Raw genomic sequence first — 27883 nt, 5'->3', positions numbered from 1 at the left:
AATCTGCTGATAAAGTTGTGGTGTGATACTGTCAAATAAGTGGCCTTTAAATTGCGATTTTGGTGCTTAAAAATTAAACTATCATTAAAATGCACAATGTCTTTATCAAAAAATTGGATGGGTTCAGATCTGAGCTCACAATCGATTCCAACTGTTTTGCGTTCCAGACACATTTCATCCAGAGAAGTATTGAGGTTCAATATTCATTCCTGCCGCTGTGTGGTGAAACCCAAACCACGCATCCCGTTATCAGCATCTTTCAGCCAACCTTTCTCAGAAACATTCTCTCATAATAGCAGGTTGAATGAGTAAACTCGACCTTCTTCTTGATTTTTATGGAGGTGCTTCTGTGTTTGCGTTCTTCAGGCTGTGCACGCAGAGTATAGAGCCAGGTACACAGCCGCTGTGTTTCCTTCCACTCTCAGCGGACAGGAAAGAGAAGATAGAGAGAGAGAGGGGGGCTGCTGAGGAAAGAGATATAAATAAATGAATGGAGGGGAGAGAATGAAAGAACTCGGAGGATGGAGGAGGCTAAATTGGACGCGAGAAAGCTTTTGAGGCACATTCTGACACAGCGGACCTCCTGCTGCGTGTGTGCACGTGCATTTTGAGGCAAGCGTTTCTTCAGTGCCTGCAACAAAAACACCAATAGTTTCTTCACCATCTCCCTCTGGTCAAATACACACACATGCAGCCATACATACACAATGCCACCATCAGCATCCTGAGAGGGCTGCTAGGCTGACAGAGACGCCATCTGTCTTTCTAATCAAGGAACGGAGCCCCCTTAAGAGCAGGATAACACATTTCTCAGCTGTGTGCAGAGATCCGGACTGTATACCTGTTGTTATCTCACAATGACAAACACCTTCAGCCTCATGAATGATGCTTGTTTTGTTTTTTATCTGTACTGCCTTATAATGATGAGATAATTTTGCCCATTCATCAAACAGCTGTGTGTCATCCTTCTTTTAAGACCAGCGACATATTTCCACACACAGCTGCCGTATAGAAACGAGGCAAACACCTTAACACAGACATCCAAATGGCTCCCAGCTCATAACTTGACAGGTCCAGTCAGGGTGCCGCGTCCCGGAGGGGGAGCTGCCGCTGCGCGTGACGTAGTTAATGTCAGAATCATGTAAAAACTTTATTGATCCCTGCAGGGAAATTCTTGTGATTCGCCTCCATCAGGGACGTCTGAGCACACTGTCGGCTACCGGCTCTGCACAGTGGAACTGGGATGGATTAATTTACTGACTTGTTCAAGGGCATTTCAGCAGGGCAGATGTTAGCCGACACACTGCACCCGAACACCACAGAACAGGATGCTGGTGATGATGTGTTACTATCACCAGTGGTGGAAAGCAACTGTACATTTGCTCAAATACTGTACTTAAGTACAAATTTGAGGTAATTGAACTTCACTTAAGCCTTTAATTTTTATTCCACTTCATCTTTTTACTCCATTTCATTTCAGAGGTAAATGTATTTGTTAATTCACTACATTTACTAGGTTTTAGCACAAAAATATATTATTAGATATGATTTTTCTCACCCAAGAGTTTAGGTTTAGTTCTGTATTGGGTACTTAAAAGCTTTCAGTACATTTTCCTGAGTATGGTGACTTTTACTTAAGTAACATTTTTAAAGCAGGACTTACTTGTAGCAGAGTATTTTCCCAATGTGGTATTTGTACTTTTACTTCAGTAATGAAGCTGAATACTTTCTCCACCACCGCTTAACACTTAACACACACTTTATCTCTGAGTATTCATTCCCACCAGATTCAGGCAAACCTAAGGATAGAGATGTGCAAATATTAGTTATATTCTGTTTTTCAGTTGTTTGTCTTTATGTCAAAATATATCTGATATTTATCAACCTCAGGTTTATGAGAAGAATCACTGAACTGTTTCAATATAGTGTAGAATAAACTACAAAAAAAAAACTATGAACTACACTCTTTTTGAGAGTTTAGTTTGTTTTTAGTTGGAATAAAATAGTTTGCTGAACCATTCCAGCCTGCATACTAAAATTTTGAATGTGGTTTTGAACAACACAACTGCAACACAATGCTGTGCACAACAGAGCTGAAGGAACTGGAAGTGAAAGCACATGGCAGATGGTGGTGCTACAGCTCTAGGCAAAGCTCAGAAAACAGCAAACTAATAAATCTTTGGAAATACATTTTTCAAATGAAGTTTCCGTTTGGTTTACGATTCATCTTCACAGTTTGTTGTGGTTTTCGCTGCACAGTGACTGCACAAACGATATTATATAGGGTTGAACTGGGACACACTGATTGTGCAATATGAAGTTCCACAGATAATGTGATTAAAAGGTGTAAAACAGTTAAAGGGGGGAGTTTCCACCATACTCGTGCAACACTTGACCATCAGCTAAGCCCCGCCTCCCTTACGTACTCTTCCTTGATATGTGGTGAACATGTCTGTAATGTGGAAGAGGAGCACTGTTTTTGTTTGTTGTGTTGTTGTTGGTGTTTTTGTAGTTGTCTGTTTATTATTCTGGCGATTGCTGAATATCATGCAATTCATTTTCCGAAAGTACAAATAAATATTTATCCGTTCTATCCTGTTGATGCATGGAGGTTTTTTTGTATATGTGAAACTTTTCATAAGTCAAGAATAGGGATTTAAAAATCTTATCTTCATGATGGAAAGTCTGTGAGCCCAGCAGTAACTTGTGGGTGGGGCAAGCAAAAGAAAAAAAGTCCTTGGCGCATACTACAGAAGTAAACCCGGAAGCTAGAAACCGTTTTTGGTGTGTATGCCGGGCGAGCAATTGGACTGAATAGGCGCCATCTTGGGATCCGCTGTCTAGGTTTTTTGTCTAGTTAGGTCACTAAGCTGTGATTGGACAATAGTCATTTGGGGGAGGGGTTTAGCAAACAGTCATGTTGTGTCACCAAAATTTAAGATGCATGAGAACAGTCTGAGGTATGAGGGTGTTAAGTTCAGATTGGAGTCATGTCCTTTGTGTGTGTGTGTGTGTGTGTTTGTGTGTGTTCCTCATTAAACGTCATTGAGCTCTGCCTTGAAGTGCAGCGAACGGGGAAAGGTTAACTCCATGTGACACGTCGATGTCGCTGAACAGCAGTCCGAGTCATACTAAACATGAGTCCGTCATGTAAATCTGATCTGCGCTGGAGCATGAGATGATATGGGGCGGAAAATATGTTCAGCAACATGTCTCAGTATGAAATGAAACCTGACAATGTGACCTGATTGGTTATGGGCTAAATTGTTCTGGAGCTGTAATTGGAAATATTTTATCACTTCAGTTGCCCTTCTGGCTCCTTAACATTCAATCAGCCTATAATAAGGTGACATTTGCTGGCCGTAGGTCACGTAAATGTCACATGTTCAACAAGCTGGGAAGTGTGCTGCGAGTTGTTTTAGTAAGAGGAAATCAAATTAAATGCAACGCAGGTATTTGTTGCAGGCAATAACGTCTTTCTTCTTTCTTTTAGATCATCGTCCTGTGGAACAGTGACAAGCCTCTCCCGGCCAAGCACCGCTGGCCTGCCACCTCAGTACCGGTCATCGTCATCGAGGGAGAGAACAAGGTGAGCTCAGACACACACACACCGCTCCTCTCAGTTACCTCAAAGGTGTGATCGCTATCAATATGCATCATCTCAAACTGTAAAGCCACTGTAACTCTGCACATTTCATTCAGTCTGAGGGTTTCTGGGAGTTAATGAGTTTCGATTTGTGCTGCGTTGATTCCATTAAAGGACAGTTTGTGTGGTTTCAATTAAAGCTCAGTAATGGGAATAATATACGTCGGAGAGAGAGAAGAAAAAAACGCTTGTCTGAGAGGCTAATGCATATTGTTAGGAAAGATAAGGAGGCAATAATGGGTAAGTGCATATGCGTGGTAGCATTTATTTATTTTTAATGTGTTTATCCCTGTTATATTCTTTAATCATAACTAAATATCTAATTAAGTGAAGAAAGTGACAAAATCTCTCTGGAGAAATAAGTTACATTTTAGTTGTGCACAGTAAATAAACACAGTAAATACATGCCCAGAAGACGAGCAACAGCATTGATTTAATAATGTTGCAGGTCAGATTTTTCATAATGTGTTTAATAACTCATGATCCTCACATCCATGTAGCCCTTTCAAAGTCTTAATTGCAAAATCTATATTTACGTCTATGTTGATAAGGGATGCTACTAAAGATTATTTTCATTACGTGCTGATCCTTTTCTGCAATCTTTTAATTTCCTTTTTGTCTATAAAATGAAAATGGTGAACGTCGTTATTGATTGTGGATATTTGTGGTGTCGAGATTTTACCTCTTTATTCAGTTAATTAGATGCTTAGTTATGATTTAAGACGCTAAAGATATTGAGGTCAAAATCATATCAAAGCACAAACTAGAGAGTTTTTGGTGTGTTTGTTTTTTCTCATGAGAAACGACTGAAAGGAAAACGCAAAATAGTTTGTTTAATATTGCGTTTAATTTTAAGTTATTTTTACCTTCTAAACAAGTGTTTTCATAGATTATTATTACGTGCACATGCAAGATAGGTTTAAATTTTGCCAAGAAAAAAAAATCTGCGTAAAATGAAGTTGTTTTAAGTGCCGATGACAGCCACGGATGGAGGCATCATTTTTTTTGGGTTGTCCATCTTTCTGTCCCATTCTCCTGAACATGATATTTTTGAAAGGCTTTCCTAAAATTTGGCACAAACATCCACTTGGACTTCAGCATTCCCTGTGAGATTTTGGTGGTCAAAGTTAATTGTAATCTCACAAAACGTGTTTAGTTATATCTGAAGAATTCATTCACTAACAACAAAATTTCACCCAAATTTTCAATAGGATTAAATTAATGAAGTGACGATATTTTGACCGAAAGGTCAGAGGTGAACATTACCGTGATATCATAATGTTTTGCCAAATCGCCTTTCTGGCCATTATTCAGCACCATAACTCATGAACAGAAGGGAAGATATTTGGTTAGATACTGAATTGGTGACACTAATTTTTGGTGGCCACCTTGAAACTGTGCTGATTATGTGACTTTTATGTGTTGCGGACTTAAAGCAAAGATGTATAAGGAGAACTGGATAAAACGTTGGCGGTGGAGCCCCACGTGAACGTTGGTTAGAGGTGCATTAACCCAAACAAGCTTGATTTCTACGGTATGAAATGACCCAAATCTTTCGCATCATTTGGCGGGTTATAGAGCAGGCACTCTAGAGACGGCTAACTTCCGGTGTAGCTCTCTGCTAACTTGAACAGGGATAAAATGATTTAATTGTGTGGCTTTTCTAGACTTTCGAAATGTTATCAAACTGAATGGATCAAATGCTGATAATGAAATGAGTCATTATGTGGGGAGGTTGTGACGCTCAAAGAAATAAATCCACTGATGTACAGACGTCTCTTTCAAACTTCAAGTCTTTGTGAAATAGTCTTTTTGGGCCCAATGGTCGCATGATGAACTCAGTAGTTATAATTACACATTGGCCACTATGTAAAAATGACTTTAAAGCACGGTGCTTTTCCTAGAGGTTTAGTTTGAAGATAAGGGTGAAGCATACATGTTTTTGGATATTTAATATTTGCACCACCATCCATATTTAAAATATTGTCTGCTGTCATGGCTACATATGAGTCTGCACAGACCTGGATGTGAACTGTAACTTGGCTGGTTGGTGGAGGCATGCAGCTACAAGGTTGTAAATCTAGTTTCCTGCAGTCTTCTGACTGCTGCTGTCATAAGAGACATGGGTTTTTTTGTGAGTTAACCCTCCAGCCAGACAAAATCTATGAGCAATGAGCTTGCCTCTGTGGTATTTATTATGACAACCTTCATAGGCTAAAGACTCTTCTCTGTGAAAAGGGTTGCTGTGTTCATCTTCACCTCCCTGTGACCTTTCCTTGTCTGTGTCAAAGGTCAGATATGGACCCACAGGGTGATTGTTTGCTTTTAAAACTGTGATCCCAGCTCAGCTTCTTTTATTTTACAATTTTTATTTTACTTCCAAGCTCATGTTTGAGGCTGTTTTTGAGGCAACCGAAACAGAATCTGGTCGCTCATCTGTATTCCGAGACATCAGACTCATCCGACGACCGTCCTCTCCCCCCTCCCGCTCCTGAGGACTTAACTTTACCTGCCAATCAGAGAAAGTGGTTTTCACATCAGTGTCAGTCACCCGGCGGTAGGCAGGGTTTATGGTTTACCTCTCCCCGTGGCTCTGAGTGGTTTCTTCCAAGCTGTCAATCACAGCGGGAGGCCTCTGTGTGTAGTTGTGTGTCCGTGAAAAGCGAGCAGAACAGGCTTAGCGCACTGACGTTCTGCGTGTGTGCCAGGCAGCCTGTGGTTTGTTGTGGTTGTGGCGGGTTCTGTGTTTACTGTGGCGAGCCAAGCTGTGTTCCTCCACCCCACAGAGGAAGAGAGACCAAGAGAGAGAGGGAGAGTTTTTCATCCCTTTTGCCTTTTTTTCCTGCCACTTTCTTGCTTATCCCTCCTCTCTCGCTTTCATCCTCTTCCTCACTCACAGATCCTCTCTTTTCTCCCTTTTCATCGTTTCCTCTTCCTCCCATCTTCTTTTCGCTTCCTTCTATCACTGCATCGTCCTCTCCTTTAACCTTTTTATTTGCTTTAATGCAGACTCTCCTCAGGACCGCAGCCAGAATTTTAGAGATACTGGGGTCGTACTGAGTCTAAGTTCCCCCAGTGAACCCTTTTCCCTAATTTTTTAATGAGTAAGATGTCCCACATTTTTCCAAACATTAAGTTATATATAGAAATTCTCATTCAAAGCCTTCTCACCACCATTAATTAAAAACGAAATCCTTTATGTATTTATTTATTTATTGTTGACCTAAAAATTTATATATATATATATCTACAAAAAAACACCATATTAAAGTTCTTAGTTGTATAATAAAACTTCCCTAGAAGTATCGTGGAGAAAAATCTGAGTACATGCCCTCCGTGTACTTTACTTTTTTACTTATTTTTACTTCCTAACATCAATTGCAGTTGGCCTTTGCTTCTTAGTTTAACAATTCATTTTGCAGTGTGAAACATAACTTGAAACATCTAGTTCTTCCCCAAACTGAAATCTTAATGGATAAAAAGAAAAAGCAACAAGCCATATAAGAAAATTAAAGTTTTTTGCTTTCTATGCTTTCTATCTGCATCACGACAAATGACTGCAGTAGTTTTGGGTATATATCAGCTCCAGCCATAATTGGCGGTGATGGAAATACAACAGAAGACAATTATTGGTGTGACTTTTTTAGGAAAGTTCATTTACCCAGAAAATAAACATAAAAATAATAAAAACTGAAAGATGACTTTTCGCAGCCTCTTGGCTCTGAATCGTAGTTTTAGCCTGGCTCATAGCCGGTAACTAGTTTGTAGAGTACAGTGAACTCTGTGGTGAAGAACAGTGAGGAGACGTCATGATAATGTTGCATTAAAAGATGCTTTATTTCATCTGTGCAGTGAACATAACACACCGCCCTTTTCACATTTTACTCCATCCTGAATTCATCGAGACACTTCCTGCTGACTACTGTAGCCTCAGAAAAAAAGTATGTTTCACTGTGTCTGCAGCACCTGCCGACCCAGTTATGATAGTTTTCTAGAAACACACACACAGGAGAGTCTTTTCCATAACAAACGCCGCCAGACTGCGTCACATACACACGTAACCTGTCTGAAAGAGGAAGGCTTTGTCTGGTAACATTAGTCATGGAAAATGAGAACTGTGTGAGTTTTCCTTTGCAGCCTGACGTGTTTGAGTTAAATTGACTGAATTGACAACAGATTTTGGAATGAACTATTGTGTCTGTGCACAGTGCAGTGTTGATGCTGAGATCATGTGCTCCTACGCACGCCATCTTGCTGCTCTGACCACCACGTGTATAAAACTGTAGCTGAAAATAGTCCCCAACAAAAGCACTCTGCTCTCCAGTTTAAGTAAAGTTTGTGAAAAATTACAGTGCCCATCTGCTAAAGGAAATGACTAAGCCTTTTTTAAGAGTGACAGATATGGTGACTTTATTAGTTTTGGTCTTTTCATGGGATTTGTTGACAGTGAGGAAAACATGGAACAACACCAATCTTATCCTTCAACCATGTTCCTTCTTTTCCTCCCTCTGTCATCCTCTCTGTCTCTCTGGCACGATGGCCAAAAAATTGGTTTGTGACTGTTGATTTAAGCCATGTGAGAATCCCAGCAGTGCTTAATATGGTTTACACAGACTGGTGGTCCTCCTCTCTCCTTCTCCCTCCTCTGCTGCTGTCCTTTGGAGAGGAGGTGAAGTGCTGGAGGCAGATTCCTGCTGTAAGAGCTCACATTCCTGGAGAGCACCAGGAAGCCCCAGGCTAATATGTCGCACTTCTAACATTACAAACCATCTGGGGGTTGAAAACACCAGCCGATCATCCTCTCTTTCGCTCTTTGTCTCTTTTTCGTCTGTTTGTCTCGCTGTCACTTTCCCCCCCTCCCGTCTCCGATCTTGTTCTCTCCTCACCTCTTCTTCGCTGGTATTCTCTCCGACATGTTCTGCTGAAAAACAAGTGGAAAACGTGCAGCGCAGAGATGGGGTTGTTTTGTTTCTCTCTATATGCCCGCAGGACGTTGCAATGATGACACTAGAAATGAGAGGGAGGTGCAGCCTCTCCTCTTTCCCCTCGACTCTCATTTTCTCTCTGCTTTTCTTTGTCTGTAAATACGACTGTCACTCACGCTCCCCGGCTCCTCCACCCTGTTAGAGCGTGAGTGACAGTCGCAACTTTTAGCTGCTGTTGTTGCCTCTGGAGGGTTTTTGGGGAGAGGGGGAGTAGATGGCACTTGACCCAGCCCCGACAGCGATGACAGGGCTTAGCTGTGTGAGGTGGTGGGAGCAGGAAACACAAAAGTTAAGTTCTGTAAATCCACGTTTTATACTTAAATTTTTTTTTTAAAAAAAGTGCACTTGTAGGGTTTAAAAACTTTTTTTTCTAATTTATGCCCTTTAAAAAAAGGATTAAACTTTGATCTGGTTGCCTGTTAACAATTTTTGATAAATTAACTAGTTTTGTTTGTTTTTTTCAAATCTGTCTTTTTGCTTATTTTTCTTCATTCCTCATTACTAAATTCACCCATGTACCTCCTCTGAATATAAATAGTTTGATCATGAACACTTATCACTTGCAACGTTTCAAATTAGGGAACAGGTGTACCAGTATGAGTTTTCCAAAAAGAAATCAATCATTAAATAACAGAGAAAAAAATACAGATTCCTTATCCATCTGTCACAGTGTACCATCAGGTCTGTAAAAGAAAATTATCTCAGTTTGAGCCCTTACAAAAGTATTTAAATGTCTTAAAATACCATACATTGTTTTCCTTATGTTGCCTTTAAGTTGTAGAAATTTAGTCAACTCTAATGTAGATTCATTCAGCTTTTATTATGTGTAATAACATTAGTTGTATACATACTGACATACTGAAGACATAGATGAAGGCAAAGATGGGCAAAAAAAAGAAAATGTTTGCTTCACATAAGAATCAGAACAGATTAGTTTTGAAAAAATGTATCTTTTATCTGTCATTATCAGACAAAAAATGCCACATTTTTGCAAATTCTAGATTTTATAATGTGAAGCTTTTCTACTTTTCATTAGTTAACATAAGCGTTAACCTTCATGGCTGAAAAATGAAGCAGAGGCATAGAGTAGCAAGGGAGAGTGAAAAACGGGCTTAAAACCATTAAAAAATGTACTTATTGGAAAAATGAACACCCAACTGCTCACAGGGTCTTTTAGTACAACCAAATGCTGAACAAGACTTTTTTAGTTATCAAAACATTACTATTAACTTTCATGCATTGAAAACAAACTGAAAAATTGACAGCCACGTTTATACTCTGTGAGTCTGGGTCGAAGCCGTGATCCTACAACATAACCAATATTGCACCAGTGCTAGCGACTTGTTAGGCCACAACCTTATTTACACCTAACTAGCCCCTTGCACATAATTTATGGCATAGCTGCTTTGAGTGGCAGGCTGTGTGGGAGGAGTCTGAGTCAGATCCACAGCTCCACCTTCTCATTTGAATCTCAATATTTTTGACTGTAAAAATCCAAAGCCCAAAATGACAAACTCAAATCTTCAAAATAAGAGTCCACAAACTAATGGGTAATATCATGTTAGCTGGGTCTATTGTCTAATGAAGACCTGGTAGACAGGCACCTCGGTTAATGAAATCATACAACAAAAAGCTTTGAATTCTTGCATGGTGATGACCCTCAGAGCGCAAAAATTAATATTTTTTATTTATTTATTAGTTTTTTTGACAGGAACAATGTAGTGAACATAGTAGCAAGTTCGAAAACCGTTTACTGATGTGTTGCATTTAAGGCTTCTCAGCCAAGGCTAATTTGCAACCCCTGTCCCTGGTTGGGCTTTTCTATCTAAGAATAAAACAAAACATAACATCTTAAAAACGTGCATCAATCCAAAACCTAATTTTTTCTTTAGGTACAGTCTGCAACAGCCAATAAAAAGCTAAGTATATTCACAGACACTAATAGCAATCATAACGGCAGTACATTGAAGGATGTTTTGTAATCAAAGATAGTAATTAGTCATCTGATGTGTTTGTGATTTGACTCTTCTTGACTCTCCTTAATGGAAATACTTCAGTTTCCGACTGTTGATCAGATTAAATAAGCAATCTAAAGACATCACCTTGGGCATTTTTCAATACTTTATGACATTTTATACACTAAAAGGTGGGTCGATAATGAAAGTATTCATTAGCTGCAGCACCAGAATGGATAACGGGCTTCACGCGGCCCAACAGTAAAGTCATGCGTGTCTCTCGGTGTTTGTTGCTGCCCTCGGCTGTAGGAGTTATGAAGACCTGTTGAGAGTGAGGTCACTGTGCTCGAGCGCAGCAGGCAGACAACACCAGGTGTTTATAGAGGAAAGAGGTCAGCTCTGACTATTCTTAAATGTAAATGTAAGAGCTTTTCAGCGCAGGTGGCGTTTTAAAGAACAAGTATTCTCACAGAGGCCTGACCTTCAGAGCTGAATAACTGAATAACAGGCTGTTAGTGTGTATATGTATATACCGTGTATCTAGATGTGCTTGTGGGTCCATTAAAGCTGTGCATTGTGAGCTGTTTTCTTGTTTGTGTGGGAGGTTGTTTGAGTTCGAGCACACATCCAGTTTACAACACACACTCACATACACACACAAACACACACACAAGAAGCTGCTGTTTTCCCATCTAAGCGCTTTTCATCACAGCAACAGACCAAAAGACTTCCCGTCTAAATATCCTCAAGATGTTGGTCTCTCCATCCACCCACCAGGCCCCGGCCACCATCACTCTCTCTGCTGCCAGTAAATATTCGAGGACTGTCATGTATTACACTGTTTGGTTTCATTTGCCGTTAAATATGCGCGTTCAGTATTCAGCAGCGGTGGAAAGGAGAGGTAGATTTGTTCCATATGTAGGACACATGACTCATGCTGTATTTGTCTGGCAGCATTTATGTGTTGTTATTGATTTAAGGGAGAAAGACGACCCTGCAGCAGTAATGGAAACTTGTATCAGCACTCTATCACTGTAGGAAACAATGGGGTGGGGTGGGTGCAGTAAAGCGTAGGATATTGGCTTTTCTCTTCTTCTCTGTGCGCTGCAGTTTGTTGATGTGATGGCTTGTTGTCTCCCATGAATTTGTAAGGAACCATAAAAAATGTATGCAGCAGGTATTTGAGGCAGAGAGTGTTTTTATTCTAAAATGTATCTCAAGGTGACGCTCGACCAGAGGATCTGATTTCAAGCTTGTGAGCTTTTGGTGGTGACTGAAAGAATTAGATGTTAGGGTCACTAAGTTCATTCTTTAAAGCAGCTGTAATCAATATTTTTATATTAACTATGGATCGCATGAATACTCTTATGTGAAAGGGGTCATATATATTGATGAACAAACAAGGGATAATTACCAGGCTGCAGTTTCTCATTTTAGTGCTTTTAAGCTCATTTTTTAAATGTATTTCTGGCCCACAATTTTATTATTTTGATTTACTTTAATACTGTAGAATCGGCATACAGGGCTTCAAAGGAAGGGGACACACGGGACACTTCGCAACATGTGGACAAGGATTTAATTTTATTATATTACTGTGTCTTTGCCGTCCCCTAAGGTCGCATCTTGCCTGAACTATGAACTACACTGCCCCTGTGATTTTCAGTGGCACTGCTCCATTTACTCTTTGAGTCTGCAAGATGTCAGAAAACGTGCACAAATACGGATTAAATGAGTGCTAGTATGGACAGAAGGCCCCATCCATGTCTGTATATATATCTAATGTTGAGCATAAATGAGCCTTGAATGTTATAAATGTTTGTTAGCAGATCTTAGTTTCAGCAATAATCCAAAATCCAATGGAAAAGTCTAGCGGTGCACGATATTGGATTTTTTGCCGCTATAACAACTCTTTTGGCTGATAACGATATTGATATATCCACTTTGTCCCCACTTAATTTAAGGATCGTCAAGCCTCTTGTGTAGTAAGAATTAACATCCTATTGTGCATACTCTTATCCTGATGGCCACCAGCAGATGGAGACATAAAACACAATGCTTTTGTAATATTCATTCACTCCTTAATTTATTATGCAAAAAATACTAAAAAATAATTAAAAAAAAATACTTCAACTTAGCGTGGATGTTTTATACATTTTTGATTTTTCAATAAAAAAACAAACGATGAAAAATATCGGCTTGCTATATCGGCAGAAATCAGGTGCTGGCCATTCCAATATGTCATTTTAAAGCCAGTATCAGCAGTTACCAATAACGTACCGATAACGTACCCATAGCAAAAATTCACCAAATTTTTTGTCAAGGAAACCAGGGCAACACTAACTTCTCAGCTGGCCTACAAAGAAATGTCATTCCTGCAGCACTATAAGCTCAGGAAATGGCCCATTTTGCTTAATATTTGCTGTGAAGAAACATTTTTAAAAAACAGATGTTTTTATTGTTAAAGAAGGCAACCATTCCTAGATGTTAAATGACCATATTTGGTTCAAAATCCTCAAAACAACCTGAAATGACTTAGAATGACATGGATCTATTAATGTTTCCATGGCAACATTCAATAGAAGCTGTCATCTGTGTGAATAAACACCTCCGCACTGTTAGTTTGCACAAATATGCAGCTGAATGGAAAAAGGGGACAACATGTACAAGAAGTGTTTTAATATTTTTTTTTTTACTCCTTTTGCAGACGTTTTCCACGGCCTACAGATCTGCATTTGCTGCTTTAGCCTTTTTTTAATGTGTTCCAGGCGACAAATGATCACAGATCAATACTATTTGAATCCAGCTGTTCTCATCCGAATGACGTGGTTTTAACCCTTTGTGCTCTGTGTTTTGTAGGTGATGAGCAGTCGTTTCTTGCCCTATGAGACCATAGTGACGGACGCTGTCCTCAGCCTGGATGAAGACACAGTGCTGTCCACCACAGAGGTATCTTGTTATATAATAAAACAGAGTAGAATAGAAAACTCTTTCTCTCTTTCTATCTTCTCTGTCTCCATAGTCTGGTCCTCTTGAGACAAAACAAAGATCCAGACTCTCTCTCGATGTCCCAAAAGCAACTCTCTGATTGCTTTTTCTCTCCATTTTTTATCTCTCCCCCTGTTTGTCCCTGGTGTTTTCAAGTTATCGCTCTGCAGCTTGATTCTTAAATCCCTTTAACTACTCTAACTTTCACTCCCAGCGCCTTACTTTACTTTTTCCCCTCTTCTCCTCTTCTCCTCTGCCTTTCTCTCCATTTCTTTCCATCTTCCACCTCATGTTTTGGCGCCTGTAATAACGCCGCACCTCCTGAATCCCCTAATCGAGAGCAGCACTGTTCTGGGCATTTTTTGTTCCACATGCTGTCGGGACTGTTCCTGTTTTTCCCGGGGACACGTTTTGGCGCAGCACCATGGGAAGCCAGATGCTGCTTTGAACAGTGTAGAATTAGATCTCATAAAGGCTGTTTGTGCGGAGGATCAAGATGGCAAGGCAGAGCTGGCACCGAGGGGAAAACACAGCCCCAAAAAACCAAATCGACCCGTGTTTCTCCCATGAAGGCGGTTGGATCACGAACACAAACAATAAGTTTTAGAAACATCAATGCCAGTACAAGTTGAAAAAGAAATTCAGGCAAAAATACTATCGCAGATTTCTGGACAGTCTCCCTGTCTATCCACCCTTTCCATTCGCTTCATATTAGCCTCCAAACATGAACAGAATCCTCATTTTTGTCCGTTGTCGTCCATTCTTCACCCTGAAGTGAAGATGCTGCAAAGGAGAGTTGTCTTTCACAAAAAAACATAAACTAGCATCCAGTTCTTATGACTGATTTTCCATGGGTTTTGTTTTTTATTGTTTCCACCAATTCTTTCTTTTAATACTGGATATTTTTTATTCCTCGTTTTCTTGTCCTTGTTCCTTTTATTATGTTATCATTCAGCTACCTTTCTTTTGCATTGAAAGCTAGAGTTCTTCCTCTCTTCCTTTGGGATTTGTTTGTAAGCACAAACTCTGGCAGGAAGAGAAGATAAAAATGACGTGTATACTGTGTTTTATGGTGGATTTTGACACGAGTATTCATTAGTGTAAGCCCTCTCAGTGCGGTGAAGTGTGATAATATGAGGTGTAATGCAGAACACGCTGTTTGTGGAGCAGCTGAGGCCTTTTTGATGTTTTCATCTAATTATTTGATTGAATGCTTTGATCGCCGCCACAGAAGTTTGGCTGCAGGCAGCTGCTTAGGAAAGACTGCTTTGTGTTTGATGAGGTTTTGCCTCTGTTGTATTTTCACTATAGTGTGTTTCAATGCGCACTTACTGTGTTAGCTCACCCACTTGTCTCTTTGTTCCCCATTTTTTTCTCACAATGTATACTCTAGAAAATGAATCTCAACCAGATTTAATTTCCCAACATTTCAAAGAAAATATTTCATGCTTTAAAATGAAAAAAAAAAAGAAAATCCCTTTAGGGATACTCTTGTGTTGCTGCATTTTTTAAATTATATTGTAATAATTGCTTAATGTTTTGATTGATTAATGTTTATGAATCATTTACTTTACTTTACTTATCATTTGTAGTTGATAATAATGCATTTATAAATGTTGGCAATCCATTCATAAACACACAAGTTTCACACTTTATAATAAGCTATCAAGTGTAGAGCTATAATGTAATAATAATAATAATACTAATACTAATAATAATAATAATAATAATAATAATAATAATAATATAATAAATAATAAGTTGTTTATGAATTGATTTTGGTGCAGATGCCAGATAGTTTTTTTGCAGAAGTTTAAGTGATCTATTAGAGCAGTATTCAAAACCACTTCTGCTGTTGCCAGGGGATACGTGGGGGTATCAGAGACGGTTCAGAAAGGAGACGCCGCGCTCAATACACCACATAGCGCGCACACGCAATGTTGCTCAGCAACAAAGTGGTTGTTGACGTTATCATCGGAGTCCTCCTTAACATGCTCTATGATGAAGATTACCTTGACATTTGACCTGTGAATGTAAACATCGAGCCTTTTCCAGAGTTTCAGCTGAGTGCAGATCTGTTTTTGTGTCTGTCCAGGTGGACTTTGCCTTCACGGTCTGGCAGAGTTTTCCAGAGCGAATCGTAGGCTACCCCGCTCGCAGCCACTTCTGGGACAGTAACAAGGAGCGCTGGGGCTACACATCCAAATGGACCAACGATTATTCGATGGTGCTGACCGGGGCCGCCATCTACCACAGGTACTGTACCCGCTTCACATTATGGTCCTGTGATGTGTAAAACTTGGTTCCGGTACAGCTGTTTACCTGCTCACTGTTTCAGTCGGCTCTGCTGTTTTCTTTCATGCTCCTTGCTTCTGTTCTGTTCCCCTTCTGTTATACGGGGATCACAGCTTTGCTCTACTCTGCTCTCCAGTGTTCAGTCGTCTTTCTTTGATTCAACACTTTGATGCAGTGATCTGTAGATTATGAAAGTAGGTGTGATGTTCACTGTTGCACAGCCTCGGGAAACCAGTGTTTTGACACTGGATATGTTTTATCCAAAAAATGTCAATTTGTCTGCTACACAGCATTTCATAGTTCCTGCATTTAGTTTTACTACAGCCCTGTCAGCTTTAATATGACTTCACTCAGCTGTGATGGGAGCAGTCCATTAAGCTGAAGTCAGCCAATCACTGCAGCCAAACGCTTAATCACTTTCAATAAGTCGGTCGCTCAATCCATCCAGGAACTTAAGCAATCAGCCTGCTGATGAAGTCGGAGCTCTACCTAAAGGCTTCAACCTGGAACGTTAAAGTGTCTGAAATTTGCGATGCACTGAGATTAAGTCGTCTATGCACTTTTTTGTGACATGCACTGCTCATCAACCACCAAAGGTCAATAATTGAGGAATTAAGTTATTATTTATCTAAAAATACGTCATGTGTGAACATATTCAGATTTGTAGGAGAGCAGAGTGTAAGCGCACTTTGATGCGTGCGACTGGAAAAGGTGAAAAGGAAATTAAGAGAAAACCTTGGAATGGATTCAAACCAGTGGATTTTTTTTATCAGATGTGCAGATTTTATAATATTTAAACAACTGATCATCAACAAACTTAACCTGCAGATCATCTCAGTCTGCTTCTTTTTCCATTTTTCCAAATGTTTTCACCTTTTTTTAACCAGTTTTTGGTTTTAATCTACATTTGTATGACATCCTGGGCCTCATACACACAAAATGTATTTTAAATGTTGGATTTATGGTCATTTGCTCCTTTACCAGTACTTTCCAGATAGAAATCATGTATGCCAGGGTTATAAATGTCATAAAAAGCCCTTAAAAATGTGAAGTATACAAGACATTTTAATGACATACCATCCTAATCCTTTTTTCTGACTTTTTATGGCATACAGTAATTTTTTTATTTTAAAATCATGACATATTATAATACGATTTTTTTAATGACATCGCATTTTTAATTATATACTATACCAGGACCTTTAGATTTAGATTTACGACACACTACACTATGACTTTTTCATGACTTTTTAAATGAAATACTATTAAAAGACTTTTACAAATGAATGTTTTATGACATACAATACTATGACCTTTTTTTAAATTTATGGCATAATATGCTATAACTTTCCAATAGACATTTTTATGACATACTACACCATGGCATACCATACTATGACTTTTTTATTGTTTTTTTTTATGACATACTATACTACTACTTTTAATTATTTTTTATGACATACAGTACTATGACTTTTTTATCAAGATTTTTATTTTTTGTTGCCATTTTTAATGACATAAGACATAGCTTTCCCTGACTCGTTTGCAGCATTTTTAATTACATACTGTACTGTGGGGTGTTTTTTTTTTACATTCGTAAGAATTTTTTTGACACTATGCACTGTCTTTTTCAATTAATTCTGTATGGCATTTTTGATGACATACATTAATATGACTTTTATAGTTTTTATAGGAAAGACATGATTTCACGAGGAGGTACAAAGCAAGATCAGTTCCCTTTTCTCTTTCTAACTCCTTTTTGTCCTCTCTTACAGGTATTACCATTATCTGTACACAAACTACTTACCCACAAGTCTGAAGGGCATGGTGGACCAGCTGGCCAACTGTGAGGACATCCTGATGAACTTCCTGGTCTCTGCTGTCACCAAGCTGCCGCCCATCAAGGTCACACAAAAGAAACAGTACAAGGAGACCATGATGGGACAGGTAAGAGTGCACTGACACCTTCTCATGACTGGATCCAGGTTGTTTTTAAAGTTTTATTATGGATTGTATTTTACTCGATGACTCATGAGCTTATTGTGCTTTTTGAAAGAATTTTTACACCAAAACAGGACAGCTGCCAGTTGAGAAAACTGCTTTGCATTAAAGAAAAACTCATTACAAAATGTGATTGAACTCGTAACAGGCTGGGGCTTATTATATAATCCACTTTGATTTTGTCCTGCTTTTCATACACCATGATTCAAACTGAAGCCAGCATTGTTTTCTTCCCAGAATCAGTGTGTGTCGCGGCCTTTCAGCTGAAGCGAACTCTGGCCGCTTTGTGAACAGCATGAAATATTCTCTTAAAATTCTCTGTTAGACCCGTGGGTAAACAGGACAAGGCACTTACTGTACATCGGGGAGACAGAAGGACAGAAAGGAGTCGTCAGTTTCTGTGGCTCACATCATAGTTTGTAGTCAGACTCCAGTCGCCCAAATATAGAGTATGATCCAGCTGATGACTTACTGAGAAACATTAATGTCACTCAGTAATGGCTTTCTCTTGTCACAGTGTCTGAACTGTGACTGATAATTGAATTAAAAACGTTTAATTTGGATTTTAGCAAACGTTTTAATCCGTTACTTTTTAAGTACATTTTTATGACATACTACTATGACTGTTTTATACTACAGTTTTATGACATACCATACTATGACTGTTTTAAAGTACAATTGTATGACATACTACCATGACTGTTTTATACTACAGTTTTATGACATACTACCATGGCTGTTTAATACTACAATTTTATGACATACTATACTGTTACTTTTTTATCACATTTTTATGACAAGCTATACTATGACTCTGAATCACAATTTTATGACATTCTGTAATGTGACCTTTAAATTACATTTTCATGACAATAATATGACTTACTTAGAATATTTTTATGACATACATTACAATGCCTTTTTTTATACATTTTATGTATATAAAAAGTACATTTTGTGACATGCTAAACAAAAACTTTTTTAGTACATTTTCATGACATCACTGAAGTACATTGTTAAGGCTCACTGTAGTAGGACTTTCTGACATACAATGATATGATGAATGCTTCATGCAGTTTTGTACGACAATATACAGTGATTTTTTTAATGCTATGTTGGACATCATGCTGAACTATACTATACTATGGCTTTTTTTTTTAAGGAAATACTGAACTTTGACTTGTGCATGCTACTTTTGACAACATACTATACTACAACTTTTATTATGGTATTTTTTATAACATAATATGACTATTCAGTTTTATTTTGCCGGCTTACTACACTACGACTTCTTTGTGCTATTTTGCACAACATACTATACTGTTATGACATTTTTGTCCCATTTTGGACGACATACTATACTATGACATTTTTGACGCTATTTTGACACTATACTATGACTTTTTTGTGCTAATTTGGAAGTATGTACAATAATGTACTATACTATGACTTTTTAATACAATTTTGGATAACATATACTATGACATTTTTGTGCTATTTTGGGCGACAAACTATATACGATGACTTTTTTTATGCAGTTTTGGAAGTCATACTATACTGTGATGATTTAGTGCTATTTTGGACAACAAACTATACTGTGACTTTTTTGTGCTATTTTTGACGACATACTGTACTGTGACTATTTTATGAAATTTTGGACGACATAATATACTATGACTTTTTTGTGTGTGTGGCTATTTTGGACGACATACTATGACTTTTAAAGAATTTTTCATGACTACAGACAATCTTTCCATGCAAACCAAAGCGGCGGAGGAAGCACTTCCTGGGGCAAAGCACCCGTTTTTGCAATTAGTGACCTAGAGCAAAAATTCTTCACTGCAATAATAAGACTCTTAAACTGTTCTTATGTCATCTCTCTTCCTCTCTGTCACAACAACCAGTCCTCTAGAGCTTCTCGCTGGGCCGATCCGGACCACTTTGCCCAGCGGCAAACCTGCATGAATAAGTTCGCCAGCTGGTTTGGCGCCATGCCGCTGGTCCACTCGCAGATGAGACTGGACCCTGTCCTGTTCAAGGACCAGGTTTCCATCCTCCGCAAGAAATACAGGGATATCGAGAGGCTCTGACAGGACCGGCGCCCCCTCGGGGGAGAACCCACGCAGGGGGAGGCGCGCGAGAGAGACTCTTTGGAGAGTAGAAGGAGTAGTAGGACTACAGCAGGATGGACGGGGAGCGACACAGCTCTGTCTTCCACTCAGCACATTGCCAATGACCACAGCGCCGCTGCTGCCAGGACTTGACGCAGGAGGGGATGAATGCGAAACAAGCAGATGGCTTTTGGATATGAAAAAACAAACAAAACCCGCAAACACAGACAGACAAAGAGGAGTACACAAACTGATGGACATGCCAAACAGTCCTGTATGTTTTGCAAATGTGCAAACACACAGCACGCACTACTGACGACGAGAACTCTTGGATAGAATATTTTTTTGTACAACGTGAACAAGGACGACGTTGACTTTCCTGCTCTCTCGGCACATGTGCAGGACGGTAGAAGAGGGAAGGTGTCCACGATCGCAAACCTGGCAACCCCACCCAACATAAATCCTACTGGTAGCCCCTAGCAACCCTCCCCAGTCTGCATCAGGACGTAATACTGGACTACCAAACCCCTGCTTTATAGCCTGTTCTTCAGTTGGTTTGATTTCTGTACAAATCAGCTCTCTGGTGTCACTGTTGACCCTTTGTCCTCTCTGAGAGGTTTGAAATCAGAGCCTCATCAGTTAAACATTTTTTCGTTCTCAAGGCAGAAAAGGTAAACAGCAGTGTCCAACCTGTTATTACTGTGGCCTGACGCTTTTTTTTTTTTTTTACAGCAAAGCAGCCATTATGTCGTAAATTCTCAGCTATCAATACACATCCTTGAGCCTGAAGTCTGAGAGCATCCTGTCTGTCCAGTCCTCGGCTCAGTCCCAGATTTGCTGATGTGGCTTCCATAATGGTCTATCAGCTTCTCTGTTATCAGAGATAAGTTAGAAAAACATCTCGTTTCATATCCCTCTTCCTCTCATTCTCACCACAGCAGCTGTACTTTTCTCATCTTTTTTTTTTTTTTATACTCACTTTCATCATCTTTTATTTCCCCCCTCAAACTCTGTACTTTCACTCTTCTGTGTCTGTGTCTGCGTCTGTGTGTGTGTGTATGTGTGTGTGTGTTTATGTGTGTGCGTGCGCGCATGTGTGTGTGTTTGTGTGTGCGTACAGAGCCTTGAAAAGTTGGCTCATCCAACCATAAGCTCAAGCGGAGTACATTTTCCCTCCGTTGGAATGAGCGAAATGAACATTTCTGGATGAAATGGAGCAGAACGTTGCATTCTAACCCAAACTCGTTTCGCCCATTTATTTCTTCCTGCATGGCCTCACAGCACTATCCTTACAGGGAGAAATGGAATAAAATTTCAGACCATAGCAGGTCTTTAGTGACCAGCGTCATTTCACAGGAGTGCTTGTAGAGAGATTTTTAACGCTGAGCGCATCGGTGCCATTCTGACATCAGGGTCTGCCTTTTAAAATAGTTTATTGCACATCACGTTGCCTACATCAGTTTGAGATGCCTAGACACTCTGGTGTTGAAATATTCTAGTCATCAGTCCGATGTGGCTCTCCTGCCACCATTATTTTTTTATTTTTTTCTCTCCGTGACATATCAGAGAACCTCAGAGCCATTAAATTGACAAAAGGTTTTCTCCTCCATTTGTCAGGCAGAGATACGTTTGGGCTTCAATTAGGTAAACCTATTTCATTTGGAGTGCCGTTTTATTCCCGGGGGACAAGCTGTTGATGAGACGCTCTAACATCACGGACCATTGTGTTGTCGAAGCATTGACCCACAAACATGACCTGCTGGCTAACGCTAGCCTTGGGAGGAGAGTTTTTTTTGTTTTCTCCGCCCGCTCTCACACGCCTTCCCCTGCTTGTCCATTAGTTTAAAGAGGCGTTCACTTCGCAGTTGTATCCGAATCAAACCGCCTGACATTTTGCACCTTAAATTACCTTATTGGTATCGGACAACGAGATCAAAATGCCAAAATAACTAGCTTTCCCCACCATTAATTGATCATTTGGAAGAGACAGGCGGCCTGAGGAAATGGCTGTCTCGTGGCGGAGATGCTACACGCTGTCAGTGGGTCTGCACGCAGCATGCAGCCAAGAGCACAGGCAGTCCGCTCACACATTTAGTTTGCAGACACTTAAATGAAAGCCGCGTGCTTTTAGTGGCCTTTCTGGCGGGCAGGCATTCAACATGTCTCAGCCAAAGCCCTTCAGTCTGTGTGTGTGTTAATCAGCGGCTGTCATCGACAGCATCAATATCACAGTCACACATTCAATTTCTGCTTTGCTTTGAGGTTTTTTCATTGATTTATCTTCATTTTGTTCAGCAAATGCATCAAATGTATTGTATATCCTTTACAGTGTCAACAAAGGTGTCGATCTTGCTATGAAGCGTCATATCCAAATGTTACCAATGCAAAGCTGCTCCGTGTCAGTTTATATCAAACACAGCAGGACTATCGGCTTTTTTAAAAAAAATTTTTTAGGTTTTTTTCTTTTTTTTTTTTTAATTCCGTCACGTCATTGCTTTAAATATCAAGTTTGTATTTACATAGTGGGACTTCAGCTTTGGAGTATTATTTGTTGGCCAGGAGAGATTTATGATCTGTTTAATGTGGAGCCGCCTCAGCAAATGTTCGCTCGTCTACAGAATGTGATTCTGGGAAAAACATACTCCTCACTCGGTCTGCATCTGGTCCCTCTTTCATCTTCAGAGAATTATATTGTTTGAATCCATATCAAGCCTTTTATGACGGATCATTTTAATCACTGTATGTGAATCGTCTCAAGAGAACCACAGCCCCCCCCCAGCTTTGCAGAAAAACCACCACCCGTTTTAAATCCCTGTGACTCTCAGCACTGTACATAGGCATATATTTATTTTTGGAGAAAAAAAAAGACAGTGTGCGATTTGAGATGAGGTGGCGAGAGTATAGGACTGATCCTCCATCGCTGAGGGGAGTTAATGGTATTTATTCAGTTTATTTTCTACACGCTGTGCACATTAATCCACAAAGATGCCGATATATAGCTCATAATATGTTTCACTCTGCATCGGTTTTCCAGGGAAACATACATCACACTCTTTTTGCATACACAACTCCCCGAGAGAGGGAGCTAAAATTTTCAGAGTTGTAGTAGTTGAGTTTAAACTCTAAAAGATTGCATACACCAGTGATCTAGAATTGGATCGGGCCGCACAATCTTGGCGCTCCACAGGAGTCAAATTGCAAAGTCCCAATAAAGACTACGCCAACTGACACATGGAAAATAATAAGCAGCTGGGTCCTATGAACCAGATGGAAACATTTTCAGATTCTGCTGTAACACCCCCCCCCCTCATGCATTACAATAATGGGTCTGAGGCTGTGACACAGTTGTGTTTAAATTGCCTCTTTCAAAAGCTTCATTTCAGGTCAGATAACTTGGCAACAGAAACTTGCTCCATCTTTCAGTTGGCGTGCTGTGCAGTACACCGAGTCCAGAGCGCAGTCAGAGTGTGATGGATGTGATAAAGGCCACCAGGAAAACCTTTGCATCCGCTTTAAACGCTGTCGTGTCTGTCATTTGATCAGGGGGAAACATTATGCAAGTTATCATTGTGCGCTTCAAAACAGATGGAAGAGGGTTTACCCAAAATGTGCCAGGCAGTTGGTGTTTATAGTGGCAACGGCGTCTGTGCTGGAAACTAGTCTGTTCTTGATTTGTGCCTTTTTATCTTCATGTGAGTTCTTGACATGCCGAGCACTGTCTGTCCTAGACTTGTTATTTCCAGTAGACGGGCAGCAATAGCACCATATGTAGGGCCCTGAACAGCCCTGCCTTCATACACTGGATGAGTCACAGCTTCCATTCCCTTATTATAAAACCCCGTTTTCATCTTTATGTTTGGACACTGTTGCTAAGGTGACAACGTATGACCACTTCCTGTTTGGGATTATTTATCAGTGATTTGGCTGTATCAGATTACCAATCAGCAGTAGTAGCTGTTGCATTGTAAAGGTATCCGTTAAGCCCAGCTGTCCTGATGCCTTCTCCTCCCTCCTACCTTGTAATTAACAGAGGACTTTTATAGAGGTCACAAATGAAATAGATAAATGCCAATTTTGTAAGAATGATTTATAAAAAAGAAAATAAACTCATATTTGATGATATCTCCACCCTCCTTGCGCCATTTTTTCTAACACGCTGTTAGCGCTTGTATGAACTTGTGCAGAACAAAACTCATAAGTCATATCATGCTATGCCAGTCAAAATTGCACTAAAAAGTGGTTTAATATAATGTATAGTATAATATTACATGAAAAAAACAGCACATTAAGTCATTGTATAGTAAATTGTCCAAAATGGCATGAAAAAGACATAGTATAGTACAGCGTTTCCCCATTAATAACCAAGAATGTGGCGGGCCACCATAGTCTAATTTATCCCCCCATTGTCTCAGTGAATGGAGCTTGACTGTTAGCAGCAGTATTGAAATATATACTGTACAGTTATTTATAACACAGTAGCACAGAGGTGAGCAGCAGAGCATCAGGCGCATTAAAAGTGAAACTAAACTGTTGATGTGCTGGGCCTAAAACTTCTGTACACTTGCAAAAATCTTCAAAAATCTTCTCTCATCCATCAGATGTATCAACAGATCAGTTATTCGACCAACGCGTAACATTCCTCGCTGCATTCTCAGACCCGCAAGAGTGACAGATATGAAAGTTACGCCACAATCCCCCCCAGCTAATGCCACACTTAGACTGGCAATCTGAGAAACACTGTAGTATGTCATTAAAAATAACGCCGAAACTAATAATATGTTGTACAAAATTGCACAAAAAAGACATACTGTACTACGTTGTCCAAAATTCATGAAATGTCGTCCGAAATCATGAGAAAAAACATCGTAGTAAAGTATGTCACCGGAAACCACGAACAAAACGTCAAAGTGTAGTATGTTGTCCGAATTGATGTGAAAAAACGTCATAGTATAGTATGTCATCCAAAATACTAAAAAAAGTCATAGTATAGTGTGTCATCAAAATGACATTTTTTCAACATGCTGTACTATGACGCATCTCATCTTGCTATAATATGTGGTTTTCAACTGTTTTTTGGACGTGTCATATTTTGACATTTTTCAACATACTGTACTATGTTGTTTTCCACTTTGTGTACTATGATGCGTCTCTACAAGTTATATGTTGTTTTTTTAGCCATTTCTATAACGTCAAAATTTTACGTTTTTTGACATCCTATACGATGGTGTTTCCGGTCATTTTTTTTAAATGTACTAAATTAGGATGTTTTTGGCCTTTTTAGGCCTTACTTTGCACTTGTTAATTATGACCCATTTCTATAAGCTGTATTAAATTGTTTTCTGCCATTTCTGTAACATGACGAATTTGATGTTTTCGTCATACTTTACTGTGGGGTTTTTGGCAGTTTTTTGACATACTGAATTATGACGTATTTGGCCTTTTTTTCCACTTTGTATACTATGACGCATGTCTACAAGCTATATTATGTAGTTTCCAGACATTTTTATGACGTCAAAATTTGACATTTTTGACATACTATGCTATGGCATTGTTGCCCATTTTTTTCGACATGCTAAATTATGACGTATTTCGTCTTCCTTGACCTTTGTTTGCACTTTATATACTATTGCGTGTCTCTGCAAGCTATTATATGTCATTTTCAGCCATTTTTAGGAGCAGTCAACATTTGACTTTCTTCGACATACTATACTATTGCCTTCTTGGCCATTTTTTGACATGCTAAATTATGAGGTTTTTGGCCTTTATTCCCTCTTTGTATACTATGATGCGTCTCTACAAGCTATTATATGTCGTTTTCTGCCATTTTTAGAAGCAGTCAAAATTTGACATTTTTGACATATGACATTGTTGGCCATTTTTTCGACATGCTAAATTGTGACTTTTTTCATCTTCCTTGACCTTTGCTTACACTTTGTATACTATCACACGCCTCTACAGCCTATGTTATGTGGTTTTTAGCAATTTTTATGACATGTCAAGATTTGACATTTTCTGACATAAAATACTATGGCATTTTCAACCATTTTGTGGACATGTTAAATTGTGAAGTTTTTGCCTTGTTTGGCCTTTGTTTCCAATTTTTATACTATGACAAATCTCTATAAGTTATAATACATTGTTTTCAGCCATTTTAAAGAGCAGTCAAAATCTGACATTTCGACGAATTACACTATGGCATTATTGGCCATTTTTTCGACATTCTAAATTATAATGTATTGGTCTTCTTTAGTCTTTGTTTGCACTCTGTATTCTACAAAGCATCTTTATGCCTTGTGAGAATTTGAGATTTTAAACATGCTATACTATCATGTGTCTCAACATGCCATACTATGTGGTTTTCAACTTTTTTTTCAACCTACTAAACAGTGGGTTTTTTTTCGTTTTTGATTACTATGATGTCTCTCTACAAGTTGTAATATGTCCTTTTCAGCCATTTTTAGGACATGTCAAAATTTCATATATTCCACGGCATTATTGAACATTTGACATGTTAATTGTGATGTTTTTGGTCTTTTTTGGCCTTCGTTTACACTTTGTATACTATCACGCGTCTCTGTGAGCTGTAATATGTCAATTTAAGGCATCTTTATGGTATGTCAGAGTTTAAATTTGTTCAACATGATGTGCTATCATGCGTTTCAAAATATTACTTCAGCTGTTTTTTCAACATGTCATATTTTGACCTTATTCAACTGAAAAAAAGTAGGAAAAACCTCAGTTTAACATGTCAAAAAATGGGCAAAAAGTTCAAATTTTGACCACTACAAAAAAAATATCAGAAAAGGACATATAATAGCTTGTAGAACTGTGTCATAGCATACAAAGTGGGAATAAAAGCCAAAAAAGGCCAAAAACCTCATAATTTAGCATGTCAAAAAAACTGCCAAAAGAGGCAATACTATAGTATGGCGAAAAAGTCAAAATTTGACCGCTCCTAAAAATGGCAGAAAACGACATAGAATAGCTTGTAGAGACGCGTAATAGCATACAAAGTGGAAATAAATGCCAAAAAAGCAAAAAAACCCTCATAATTTAGCATGTCAAAAAAAATGGCTGATGAAGGCATTAGTATAGTATGGCAAAAAAGTCAAAATTTGACCGCCTTTAAAAATGGCTGAAAACAACATAGAATAGCTTCAAGAGACGCATAATAGCATACAAAGTGGGAATAAAGGCCAAAAAAGGCAAAAAACCTCATAATTTAGCATGTCACAAAAATGGCCGATGAAGGCAATAGTATAGTATGGCGAAAAGTCAAAATTTGACCGCTCCTAAAAATGGCAGAAAACAGCATAGAATACCTTATAGAGACGCGTAATAGCATACAACGTGGGAATAAAGGCCATAAAAGCCCAAAAACATCATAATTTTGCATGTCACAAAAATGGCCGATGAAGGCAATAGTATAGTATGGCGAAAAAGTCAAAATTTGACCGCTCCTAAAAATGGCAGAAAACTACATAGAATACCTTGTAGAGACGCGTAATAGCATACAAAATGGGAATAAAGGCCAAAAAACCCTAAAAATCAAATGATTTAGCATGTCACAAAAATGGCCGATGAAGGCAATAGTATAGTATGGCGAAAAAGTCAAAATTTGACCGCTCCTAAAAATGGCTGAAAACAGAATACAATAGCTTGCAGAGACGCGTAATAACATACAAAGTGGGAATAAAGGCCAAAAAAGGCAAAAAACCTCATAATTTAGCATATCACAAAAATGGCAGATGAAGGCTATAGTATAGTATGGCGAAAAAGTCACAATTTGACCGCCTTTAAAAATGGCAGAAAACAACATAGAATACCTTGTAGAGACGCGTAATAGCATACGAAGTGGGAATAAAGACCAAAAAAGCCCAAAAACCTCATAATTTAGCATGTCAC

The 27883-nt window shown here is 39.0% G+C and overlaps 1 protein-coding gene across 2 annotated transcripts in view; it reads left to right on the top strand.

Annotated features, from left to right (window-relative positions):
• Window positions 1-27883, top strand: part of ext1b (exostosin glycosyltransferase 1b) — a 186871-nt gene that overhangs the window by 132452 nt on the left and 26536 nt on the right. Inside the window, exons 7-11 of one of the 2 annotated variants that reach the window (XM_042506855.2) lie at window positions 3494-3589; window positions 13443-13532; window positions 15667-15827; window positions 17642-17813; window positions 19772-24100. In XM_042506855.2, the coding sequence (XP_042362789.1) occupies window positions 3494-3589; window positions 13443-13532; window positions 15667-15827; window positions 17642-17813; window positions 19772-19957 (705 nt within the window). In that variant the 3' untranslated portion in view covers window positions 19958-24100. Of the gene's footprint in view, window positions 1-3493; window positions 3590-13442; window positions 13533-15666; window positions 15828-17641; window positions 17814-19771; window positions 24101-27883 lie in introns of those variants that run through there. The other variant, XM_088090801.1, reaches the window with a different exon arrangement.

The sequence above is a fragment of the Plectropomus leopardus genome, chromosome 17, assembly GCF_026936395.1.
Source record: "Plectropomus leopardus strain MGB_pleo_1.0 chromosome 17, ASM2693639v1, whole genome shotgun sequence".
In the NCBI taxonomy this organism is placed as follows: Eukaryota; Metazoa; Chordata; class Actinopteri; order Perciformes; family Serranidae; genus Plectropomus; species Plectropomus leopardus.
This window is presented reverse-complemented; position numbering and strand designations above follow the sequence as displayed.